Source organism: Trichomycterus rosablanca, chromosome 3 (assembly GCF_030014385.1).
Source record: "Trichomycterus rosablanca isolate fTriRos1 chromosome 3, fTriRos1.hap1, whole genome shotgun sequence".
NCBI classification, from domain to species: Eukaryota; Metazoa; Chordata; class Actinopteri; order Siluriformes; family Trichomycteridae; genus Trichomycterus; species Trichomycterus rosablanca.
The window spans coordinates 10,054,647-10,067,313 of NC_085990.1; the positions used below are offsets into that span (position 1 = coordinate 10,054,647).

Sequence of the window (12,667 nt, forward strand, 5' to 3'; positions counted from 1 at the left end):
CAAGGAAAGAACCAAATCCTCGCATGAACAGAACGCGCATTTCAGTGCAAACGGGGCTAAAAGGGGCATTAGAGGCAATAAACGGCGGTGCACATGTTCAAGGGTATTTGTGTGGATAATTAAAAGCTCTTACCCAGCAGCTCTTTGGGTACAGTGGAGGTTTCCTCGCTCATTGTGACACTCGGATGCGCATTAAATCCAAACGCAGTTGCAGAGATGCAGGAGAGCAGCGGCAGGACAGAGTTCTCATTAATGCTGCTGCTGATTATTATTATTAATGATTCTGACTATAATAAACCTTTAATACTGAACACAGAGAGCGGGTGCGCGCTTCAGCCACGGTTACGCGTCCAGCGGTTACACGCTTATTCCCTCCCGGTGACGCGCTCCTGCTTCAGCTCGGGATAAAAATAGCTTCTTCTTTATTATAATCATGTTGTTGTTGGTTTTGGGTGCGTGTGTGTGTTTATCCGCGCTGAGTGAATATAAAACCCTCACACTGTCAATCCGGGACTAAGAAGGAGCGCCGGAAGCGCTTTAAATGGACCAAGCCCAAACTCCGCCCTATACTTCCGTTAGCTTTACCGTTCAGCCACGGAAAAGAGTTGCAACAGCGACACCTGCTGGACATATTTATTCATTACATTTATTCTTTCATTAAAATAAATATGTGAATGAATAAATTAATTTATATAGGAATTTATTCATTTACTCATTCATTCTTTAATTCATTTCTTTATTAAAATGAATATACAAAACTCATATTATATTTATATATAATTATAATATTATATTTATATTTATATATAATTTATATATAACTAATATTCATTAGTTAATTTCCCTAAGGGGATCAATAAAGTCTTATCTTATATTATTTACTCATTCATTTTAGATTTATTTATTTATTAAATTATACAACTATTTGTTCTTCATATAAAAACTGTACTTGTGTCACATTTTTTTTTTTAATCTATTTATTTAAACAATCATTTATTTATCTATTTATTTATTTATCTATCTATTTATTTAAACAATCATTTATTTATCTATCTATTTATTTATTTATCTATCTATTTATTTAAACAATCATTTATTTATCTATTTATTTATTTATTTATTTATCTATTTATTTAAACAATCATTTATTTATCTATTTATTTATTTATTTATCTATTTATTTAAACAATCATTTATTTATCTATTTATTTATCTATTTATTTATTTAAACAATCATTTATTTATCTTTTTATTTATCTATCTATTTATTTAAACAATCATTTATTTATCTATTTATTTATTTATCTATTTATTTAAACAATCACATCGTATATTGTCTAAGCAATTGAGAGTTAGGGCCTTAGGGCCTCGCTTAAGGGCCCAACAGTGGCAAACTGGCAGTGGTGGGGTTTGAACTAGTCCAGTACATTAACCACTAAGCTACAACTGCCCTACTATACTAACCAATGAAAGTCAAGGTGGGTTAAGGTGAGTCCGATGCCAACCAGAATAACTTGGTGCAGGGCAGGAATACTTACTGGACAGGAATCAGTGCATCACAGGGTGTCGACCATAAATGTACTCCCTCACTCACTCTCACTCACTCACTTACTCACTTACACCTAGAAGAACTCTGAAGAAGCCAATCAACATTCATGTTTTTGGGAGGTGGAAGAAAACCAAAGAACTTGAAGAGAACATGCCAAACTAATAAGAGGCTGACTGAACAATTATTATTTTTTATTTTATTTTTTTCCCACAGGGCTTCTGCCATCTCCAGTAGGTGAGTTTTACTTCTGTCCTAAAAAACTGAAATCTGAGGCTGCATGAAAACTGGCCAGCTGAGTATCCTCTGATCTGATGATTCTTAATTACATGAATCGACTTCTCAAAGGAACTTCTTTAAAACCACGTGGAATCCATGTCACTATGAACTGAAGCTGTTCTGGTAGAAAATTGGTCCTATATAGTATTGGTATGAAGTTTGTACTAAAGTGGCCAGTAAGTGGATAAACAGTAAGTGGACACCTTAGTTCAAGTGTGAATTTTACATCACAAGATGATGAGGGTTCTTGTTAGCTTTTCATCCATGTTGCTACAGCTTTAGTGAATCTTGATTCATCTGGCTCCCAACCAGTAACTTTTGATGGTCTGTTTGAGATACCCAGCTCAACCACTAAAGGGCAGCACAGACTCAAATTTGATATTTACACGGTCCACTACTGAGAAAATCTACATAGAATCCAAGTTTTTACTAATCCTTTCCTTATCGAACAACTTCACCAGGAGGTGCAGTACCTGAAACATTTTATTTATTCACTGGTCCAGTAGGTTTGATACTCTAGTATCAAATAATTGAGTTCTGTTACCTAAGCTACACAACACAAGTTACAAGTTCCAGTGTCATATCAAACATACACAAAAATACCAAAGTACCAAAACTATCAGCCCACCAGGGAAAACAGCAGTTTAACAAGCATAGCTTCCAGCACAAAGGTACCAGACGTTTCAGTAACAACACACTGTTCTAGTATCAACATGCAACCAAAAATTCCATTTTCAGTATCAAGGATTCCGATTTATGTACCAAGGGTTCTAGCTGCTGTTATAAACAAATGCAATGTGGTGGCACTACAGGTAGAGTTGGTGGTGCACAGCGACATGAGCCTTGTGGACCATGGTTTGACCCCTAGCTCTGTAATGTTCTTCCTCTGTTCCCCTTTGGTTGCTCCAGGTACCTCCAAAAACATGCAGAAGATCAAAGCAATGGATTGGTGCCCTGTCCAGGGTGGGTTCCTGCCTTGTACCAGTGTTTTTTGTACTCTTCCATTGCTTTAATTACCTATATGCTGTTACAATTTGTTGCCATTTCCTCAGTCAGCAGTACCATCAGCTGGAGATAAATTGTGGATGTGCTTGATCATATGAAGCCAATCAAAGATGACATTCTGAAAACCTGGTTTCCCTACCTCATAAACTGAACCTTAAAAACATCATAGTTGCATAGTTAGATTTGTAGTAATGTTTTTTACATCCACGTTAGGCATTCGGACTTGGTCCAAACATTACAGCATACAAGATGTCTGCACTCGTTCACCCTTTTCCAGTCAGGTCTTCACAAAAAAAAGACTTCACATTACAGTGATGGAAGAGGTAAGAGTTTGGAGTGGAGAAAACACGCCCACTTGCAATTTTCTCTTGTAAATTGGCGTCGGCTTGATGTGTTGGTAGGACAGAGGCCAGTGAGTGTAGCAACACTGAATGTTTTCACTTCAGTGCCTCTCTTTTAATGGGATTTGTAATATTAATCTGGCTTTGATGCAAAAATACCAGATGGATACCAGCTTCCTGTTTGGGTGATTTTTCTGCACCAGGAATCTTCATAACATTTCCTGAATGATTTTTGGCAGAATTGGATAAAACAACAGAATTATGACAGAAAGAGTGAAAGCACAAACATTGCTAGGTATCAAACAAAAAAGGTCAGTGTTTTCTTCCAACAGGTTTTGACACTTTCGGGACACAAATATTGATGATTTCTTCATCTTAATTCCGCACATAACATGTCATTCAGCTGGAAATCTGAAAAAGTATGACATTAATTATTTTCACTTCATCACAGTTTCAGTAGAAAGTATTCAAATACACTCAATGGCCAAAATTAAGTGGACACCTGACCATGACTTGTCTATCCCAGAATCATGTGCATTAATATAGTTGGTCAAGTTCTGGAAAGGCTTTCTACAGGATTTGTGAGGTCAAGTGCTGATGTAGGACGAGAAGACCTGGCTCAGAAATGACGTTGCAATTCATTAAAAAAAAAAAAAATTGGGGTTAAGGTCAGGGCTCTGTGCAGACTACTGAGGTTTGTCCATTTCAATCTCGTCAAACCATGTGTTTATAGACCTGGCTTTTGACATAGGGCCAAAATATGAGGTAGGACCTAAGCTTACCGCTAACACTGCTGAAGTGCAGTAAGGGTTCAATTATTCAGTATCTATCACAGCAGGCAGAGTAAAGTTAATAATCGTTGGTAACATCGCTGCCACTCAGTTTGTTTGTGTGTAATTTTATGATTTAAACTGCATTGCTTCATGTTTTTACATTCATTTGGCAGCCTCCCCTACTTAAAACATCTTCCCGCGTGTCCTCCCACATGGGGTCCTGACCTCAAGGTTGAGAGCTGTAAAAACGTTTTCACATAATTGAGGGTTCTTTTAAGAATTGATTGGGGAACATTTTAGAATCTTTGTGAAACCTTCAGTTATCCCAGACTTCTGTACACAGGACAGTTAAACAATGTTCCTCTCATGCCATTGTGCGGTGGGTATCTGGGACACGGCACTTTCATTATTGACCGTCCCGGGTTTGAATACCAGCTATTTGTTTTCCTGGCACCCACAGTCTTCTGTTTTATTGAGCAAGGCATCTGTGGACAGATAGCAAAAAAGGGAAAGCAAACTCTCACTTGTGCAAACTGTGTCCATTGTTTATCCAGGTTCGGTCTGAGGATCTTCCAGACATTGTATAAAAGAAACCGGGGCAGTGAGATGAATCACACTGTCTAAATGACCAGGAGCGTCTGTCATCCGTCTACTAGGACTCTGTTACAGAGAGAAACTCTCTGTTTCAGTGGGGAAATTCCTTCACTGAAAAATAAGACTTGTTTCTTTGCTTTTCTTTTTGTGATCACCACCTGAGGGTGTTTCATTATAACAAGCAGTAGAACAGTTTGTGTAGAGGTGGAGTTTCCCACTTCGAGAACATAAGTTTAAGAAGATGGGTTAAGTAAAAATAGATTAACTGAAATAATGTAATAATGTAATTTAGTTTCATAGCTGTTTTATTCTGATCAGTGTTGAGGTAGATCCTGTGCCACCCAAAAACAATAATGCACCTTGGACTGGTTGTCAATTCTTTATAGGGCATCACAGACTCCAATTCCTCAACTTAACATGCAATTTGGAGCAGCCAGTTTAGTTTCTGCATGTTTTATAAGAGTGGGTTGGGTTGAAACAAAGGACAAAAGTACTCAGAAGAAACACTAGGAGAACATGTCAAAGCTCCATTGCACTAAACCATAAGTAAATGCAAGAATGAATTTATTCATTCAGTCACTGAAGGAGACAAACAAATAAACACACAAATATATATAGGGCTGGAGGAGTATATATACACTGATCAGCCATAACATTAAAACCACCTCCTTGTTTCTACACTCACTGTCCATTTTATCAGCTTCACTTACCATATAGAAGCACTTTGTAGTTCTACAATTACTGACTATAGTCCATCTACATACCTTTTTAGCCTGTTTTCACCCTGTTCTTCAATGGCCAGGACCACTACAGGACCACCACAGAGCAGGTATTATTTAGGTGGTGGATCATTCTCAGCACTGCAGTGACAATGACATGGTGGTGGTGTGTTAGTGTGTTTTGTGCTGGTATGAGTGGATCAGACACAGCAGCACTGATCACTCATCTATTGCTGCTGTTTGAGTTGGTCATCTTCTAGACCTTCATCAGTGGTCACAGGATGCTGCCCACAGGGTGCTGTTGGCTGGATGTTTTTGGTTGGTGGACTATTCTCAGTTCAGCAGTGACAGTGAGGTGTTTAAAAACTCCAGCAACACTGCTGTGTCTTATCCACTCATACCAGCACAACACACACTAACACACCACCACCATGTCAGTGTCACTGCAGTGTTGAGAATGATCCAACACCCAAATAATACTCTGTGGTGGTCCTGGGAGAGTCCTGACCATTGAAGAACAGCATGAAAGGGGGCTAACAAAGCATGCAGAGAAACAGATGGACTACAGTCAGTAATTGTAGAACTGCAAAATGCTTCTTTATGGTAAGTGAAGCTGATAAAATAGACAGTGAGTGTATATGCACACACACAGTAAAATAGAATCAAAACTTAACTAAGAAAAACTTTAAACAAAAACTCAACTTTCTGTCTTGATATTGTTTTAATTTCACTTTATTTTCATGTTTTACCCTCACACGCAGGCCCCCACCAGGATCACAGGGCGCAATGCAGTACCACACCCCAAACGGGCCGGGCCTTGGCAATCTGGTTTCGTGGCACACAGCCAGGTCAATCAAGGTGTGGACAAAGGGTCACCAGATCAAGATCCTGTCATGACCAGACCGATCTCCAAACCTGAACCCCACTGAAAATGTTTAAGAGCAATCAAAGAAATTAAGGAAAAGCCAAGCTGCTTTAATTTTTGCATCACAAGGAGTGGCACACAGTCACCCAACAGCATTGCGAAAGGCAGGTGGAGAACATGTCAGGACATATAAAATTAGGGTAATTCCAGGAAATATTGATTTATGAACCCCAAAGCAAAACATTATTCTACTTCTACTATTCTTCTACCTTTAAAACTGGTTTGCTTTTTATTGAGCTTCTTGTTTGCTATTTTGACCCATTGTCTTTTTCTGCAAATAAATTCTCTTAATAAGATGCTTTTTATTTGGAATTTGGAATAAATGTTCATTTTACTTAAACACAAACTTATAAATAGTAAAACCAGAAGAACTGATCAGTCATCAGTGCTCTCACATTTTTTGTCCAGAGCAAAAACAAATTTCATTGTTTTATTTTTCTAACATTCAGATAAAACATGATAAATACACACTGGTTACAACGTATTAATAGCTATATAATAACACTGTGAGCAAAAATCTTAACTAGAAATTAAAACATAAAAAAGCCTAATTTACAATATTTAAATTATGTGTACACTATATGGACAAAAGTATTGAGACACCGCCTATGAGATAGCTGAACAAGCCATTTCAAAACCATTTTACTTTCTCAGGCTAAAACAGCTTCTGTTACCATGTGATTTTGTGGGGATTTGTGCCCATTTATTCAAAAGTGCATCAGTGAGGTCAAGAACTGATGTTGGGTAAGAAGGTCTGGCTCACAGTTGACCATCCAATTCATTCCAAAAGTGATGGGCTGAAAGTGAAGGTAAAAGGTCAGGGTTCTTTGCATCTCATTGGAGTTCTTTCAAACCATACTCATTAAACAGTTCCTTTAATGAGCACATGTGCACAGTCATGCTGGAACCGAAAAGGACCTTCCCCTTATTGTTGCCACAGAGTTGGCATGTATTTTATTGTATATAATCAGTTTTATACTCCTGTTAGCAAAGGGAGTGTCTAGACACCTGAACTCAATCATTGTGAAAGGTTTCCACATACTTTTGGCCATGTAACGTATAAAGTACAAAAAATGTAACACTTTTCTACTCATGACTGTCACTTAAATTACACATGGACCCATTTTACATTTCTGTTTTATAAATGGCATTTCGAGACTTTCTCTAACCTAGTTAACATTCTCTTTAGTCGCTGGGCAGCGTAGGTGCAGCCTGATCTCTGGAGCATCGCTGGTAATTGCTTCAGCTGATCATGACTAGCTTTTTCAGTCCATGTAGCAATGTATTTAAATGTTGAAGATCTGGTGTTGAGTGATCTTTGCTGATAATTCTGACCATTGGGTAAAAATGCAGCTCTCAGTTTCCTCTGTGGGACGTGTTTTTGGGTGAAGAAGACTGGAATGATGCGTCTGAATATTTTTATGTAACCTGGATGAAAGTGAGAAGAGATGGAGAAACTTGTAACACATGTCATGTTCACATAGTTTAAATAATCAGTGTTTTAAACGTGTTGCTAATGAGTTCCCCTCCCTATAGCAACCTTCACATTTCTAGGAGAGACTTTTACAAAGTTTTAAAGTGCACGTGTGTGAATTTGGGTCCATTCAGTCAAAAGAGTACTTGTGAGGGCCGGCACTGATGTTGCATAAGAAGTGTTTAATAGGGTTGAGGTCAGGGTTTGTGCTCAAGGACACAGTCATGCTGTAATAGAAATGGGCCTTCCCTAAACTGTTGCCACATAATTCATGTATTTTATATAATTTTGTGTACTGGGTGTGGCTAAAAGATCTAAAGTGAAATCCAACTCCAAAAAAGCTGGGCCGTAATCTGACTCTTGATTATCCCAAATGTTCAAAAGTCGGCATCTGTCATTGAATGGGGGTGTGTAAGTGTCAATGGCATGGGTAACTTACACGTATGTGAGAACCCATTAATGCTAAGGAGATTGGAAATTTTGGAAAGCATTCTGGAGTTGCCATTGTGCTGCCATCTAGATTTAGCTTTTTTCAGCAAGAAAATGCCAAGCCATATTCACACATTGTTTTATGCATAGATATTTTTTACCAAGGGTATAATTTAAGTCTTGAGTTGACTTTAGATGTAAAACCTCTTTCTCCACGTATTTCACCCAATTTTTATTATTTTGGCTGCCCCTATGTTTAGATGTTACCACAGCAAATCAGTTTTTACGCCGGATGCTCTTCCTGGCGCAACCCTTCTATTTTTACCCAGTCTTGGGATTGGAACTGAGATCGCACTAAAAAGTGCACCTCCATCAACACTACCGAACATTAGCCAATCATGTCCGCGCAGGCGTCCAAATGGCAGATAGCATCACTGAGCATCAAATCCTGGATTCCTTGATCTCACTGGTAGTGGGCTAGCATATATTACCCCTGCAAAACCCGAGCGCCCTATATTTCACTCAGTCTAATCATTGTCAATTCTGCTATTGCAATTCTCTTGCTGCCTGTACCACCCCCACGGTAACCGAGGAGAGCTGAGTCAGCGGGGGCAGCACCCCCGCTGACACTGCCAGGTGCCTTGACAAGACAGCGGAGGATTGTACAGTTTCAGTAAAATTCAGTGAACACCCAACCTCCCAAGGTACAGCTAACTGTACCTGTTTGTGTGCCCAGTCAGGTTAATAGTACCACTGACATACCTTCATTTTTTAGATCTGCACACGATACACAGATGTTGTCATGCCAAGTCCTGCCTGGCAGAGTGATGAGAAGCTTTCCACAGTCTGTATGGTTTAAACACTGAGCGCTGGAAGACGTGTGTGCTGAAAATGTTCCACTGGGACAAACTTCACACTGTGTGTCCCTGTGTGCGTCACCTGTGGACAAAATGTTTTACGTTTACAATCAACACTGTGACAAACAAAAAAAACTGATTTAAAAGAAGTCAAGGATTAAGATCCCAATACCAATTATTTTGGCTCCAAATCCAGGCATGCACTGGGTGTGCTTGCTGCAGAAGTAATGCTGCCAGTAGTATCCTTCTTTACACCGACACACTCGGTTCTGTGTAGCCGAGCACTCTTGTTCAACCATCAGTTTATCCGTGCAGAAGTTAGAACAGTACAGACATTTGGGCAGGTAGTTCCAGAATTCAGTGAAGTGGTTTTTCGGACATGGTGCACACTTGGTTTCTTCAGTGTCGGTGCATGGCTCATACATGTGCGTGCCTGGTGGGCAGAGTTTGCAGGTCAGTGTGCCACCATTTACAGGGTCTTCATAGTCAAAGGTGAGAGGCTCACCTGTAGTGGCAGCGGCCCTCACCAGAAACAGCAAAACTACCAAGGACAACTGAAAGAGCAGCACAGAAAAAAACAAGGCATGCTGATATTTTACTTACATGTTTGCAAAAAAAAAACATTTATACACTGATCAGCCATAACATTAAAACCACCTCCTTGTTTCTACACTCACTGTTCACTTTATCAGCTCCACCTACCAAATAAAAGCACTTTGTAGTTCTACAATTACTGACTGTAGTCTGTCTATTTCTCTACATACTTTTTTAGCCAGCTTTCACCCTGTTCTTCAATGGTCAGGACAGTGAGTGTAGAAACAAGGAGGTGATTTTTTTTCCCTTTTTCTCCCATTTTAGCGCATCCAATTTCTACCTGTCAATCATCCTCTCACTAATGCTGGTCCCTGCTCCTGATTGGGAAGGACGAGGCTGCTCCACGCCCCCTCCGACACGTGCACAGCAATCGAACATCTTATCACCTACACTTGACGAGCGCAGTGCGGCACAGCGCTGTGCACAGAGGGCCACACCCCCTACCCCCACGCACTCCTTCCCCATCTCCGTGCAGGCGCCACCAACCAGCCAGCAAAGGTCATAATCGCACTAGTCTGAGAGAGAGTCCCCATCCGGCTTTAGTCCCACCCCTTATCTGAACAACAGGCCAATCGTTGTTCATGTAGCCACTCAGCCTCAGCCGGGAAGGCAGAGCCGAGATTCGATACGATGATTTTGCAACCTGCTGCCCACCAAAACTTCTACAAAAACTTCAAGGCCCAAATGCTAAAAACAAACTGATTTTGATCCTTAGACTTTTTACATTTCATTTTCATGTTATTAGTATTAGCTCTATCCTGATCAGGGTCGCAGTGGATACAGTTTCTTCAGAATTCACTGAGCTCAATGCAGTTACACACCTTAGACAGAACCCCCATCACGAGTCCTCAACTATCCCCCCTTCAGACACAGGCACAGGCAATAATGTCTAAATGTAGATGCTCGACTGGTGGGAAGCTCCACTGAGGATTCGAACCCTGGATTCCAGCAGTAGTGGGCTAGCAAAATTTAGTGCTGTTCCAAGTGAGCCTATAGCCCTTCAGATTTCAGTATTAAGCATTAATAATTCATACAATATCACACACACGTAAACAAAATCAGCAGTTTAGGTTTTTATAGAGTTCTATAATCAGCTGTAAGTAATAACACAATAAATGTAATAGTTTGTTTTAATAATAATACCAGTCATTTTGATTTACAGTAAAGTAAAAAGTTTTAAATCTGTTCAGTAGTGCTGGATTAAAGGAGCTAAATCAGTACTCACCATGTTGCTCATTGGCTCAGCAGGAATGAAACTCATTCAACAATGAGAACCTGCTTTCAGTATTTCATCCTGCACTATCATAGTCACACCCACATTCATTCACAGCACAGTGACTCAACACTTTCAGCTTGTAATCCTTTGTAATTAATCAGCACGTGTTTCACCTAGATTTATATTCTATATTATAGTAACATGCAAAGGGTTTTTCAAAAGGGAATTTTCTATGGTTGGCTGCATCCAAAAAGCACAAAAAATAGTATTAACATAAATTTGTCAAGCTCAGGTGGTGCAGCGGATTTCGAATACATCGTATCGAATATCAGCTCTGCCATCTGACTGGGCTGGGTGGCCACATGAACAACGATTGGCTGTTGTTCACAGGGTTGGTAAGCCAGACCAGGGTTCCTCGTAACTGGTGCGATTACAACCTCTGCTGGCTGATTGATGGCGCCTGTGCGGAGTTGGGGAATAATGTTGATCATGGTGTGGCTCTCCATGCACAAGGCTGGTCGGCATATGAACTTGCCTTGTGCAGGTGAAAAAAGGCAGTCGGTACTGATCAAGTGTTAGAGGGGGCGTGTGTCAGTTGTGAAGCTCCTCAGTCAGCAGTGGAGGGTTGAATCGGTAAAGGTGAAGCATAATGCAATCAGGGTAATTGGATACGACAAGATTAAGGGAGAAAATTAGGGGAAAAATTCGGAAAAAAAGAGAAAAAAAAGATGGTAATCCACGAACCACCACCAGGTTTGCTGTGAATTAAGCAAGTTAAGGCTTGTTTGTGCAGTAGCGTTTAAACCTATGATTATATAAAGCTTGTTTGATTGTGGAAAATAAATCCAAATGAACAAACTTTTTACATCTGACACAGCACAGCTTATCATACAGTATATAAAACCCACAATAAAGGACAGTTGAGAAATCACTGGGTAGCACTGTCACCTCACAGCACGAAGGTCCTGGGTTCGATTCCTGGGAGGAGCGGTCCGGGTCCTTTCTTTGTAGAGTTTGCATGTTCTCTTCGTGTCTGTGTGGGTTTCCTCCGGGAGCTTCGATTTCCTTCGACATTCAAAAGACATGCAGTCAAATTAACTGAAGATACAAAAAAGTATACCCAAGTATGTGTGTGTGTGTGAGTGTGTGTGTGTGTTTGCCTTGTGATGGACTGGTGACCTGTCCAGGGTATTTCCTACTATTCATTCAGTAAATCGTACCCACTGCGACTCTGAATAGGATAAAGCGGTGGTAAAACAGACAATGAATGAAAAAGCTTTTATATAAACTGAGCAAATACAGTGCAAGTTATTAAGTAATAAGAATTTTGCTCAGGGGTCCAACAGTGACAGCTTGGCAGTGGTGGAGTTTTGCATCAACAAACTTTTGATTAATAGTTCAGTACCTTAAGCGCTGATCTACTACAACCCATGACCCAACATGTGACCATTTACTATCAGTTGCTAAATATGAAATCAATCACAGTATCAAAATGAAATCCGTTGTGAGTGAAATCAGCGGCTTTTACTAGAACTAGACACTTACGTTTGGTTTCATTTCCTGTTCCCATTCTTATTTTAGTGCAATCCCATGTAAGGCAGATCCACACACTCGGCTGACTGGAACAAACATCACAGAGATCCTCACTTCCCACTAATACCTGAGAATTTATAATTTATAACAATAGCGTCAGTAAGAAACACTTTCTTAGTTGTGATAGAGGCCACATTCCATGAGTAACTGAAAAGGTCACACCATTCAGACTTCCGTAATGCTAGTTTCTGTCACTTGATGTAGAAGTTGACCCTTAGGCTAAGATTAGTCATAACAACTGCTAGTCATCCTTAAATCAGCACTTCTAACTTCTGTTTTTGTTTTATTGTGTGCTGGCACTTTTTTTATAAGCTTCTGGTAC

General features: G+C 39.8%; 2 protein-coding genes across 6 annotated transcripts in view; both read right to left on the reverse strand.

Annotated features, from left to right (window-relative positions):
* Positions 1-246, reverse strand: part of LOC134310892 (F-actin-uncapping protein LRRC16A-like) — a 58,628-nt gene extending 58,382 nt beyond the window's left edge. For all 5 annotated transcript variants that reach the window (XM_062992624.1, XM_062992622.1, XM_062992621.1 and 2 more), the window contains exon 1: positions 134-246. In XM_062992624.1, the coding sequence (XP_062848694.1) occupies positions 134-173 (40 nt within the window). In that variant the 5' untranslated portion in view covers positions 174-246. The remainder of the gene's footprint in view (positions 1-133) is intronic.
* Positions 247-6,659: 6,413 nt separating this feature from the next.
* LOC134310072 (tumor necrosis factor receptor superfamily member 11B-like) lies at positions 6,660-10,375 on the reverse strand. The gene is made up of 4 exons (XM_062991588.1): positions 10,358-10,375; positions 9,115-9,496; positions 8,848-9,024; positions 6,660-7,610 (listed from the first exon to the last, which is right to left on the reverse strand). The coding sequence occupies exons 1-4, from the start codon at positions 10,373-10,375 to the stop codon at positions 7,321-7,323; spliced, it is 867 nt and encodes a 288-aa protein (XP_062847658.1). The 3' UTR covers positions 6,660-7,320.
* Positions 10,376-12,667: the final 2,292 nt, after the last annotated feature.

Coding starts and splice junctions, on each gene's coding strand:
- LOC134310072 (XM_062991588.1), bottom strand. Junction 9,025..9,114: donor ATTTGGAGCCAAAATAATTG/GTATTGGGATCT, acceptor TTTTGTCCACAG/GTGACGCACACAGGGACACA. Junction 7,611..8,847: donor TGCAGATCTAAAAAATGAAG/GTATGTCAGTGG, acceptor ACTTTCATCCAG/GTTACATAAAAATATTCAGA.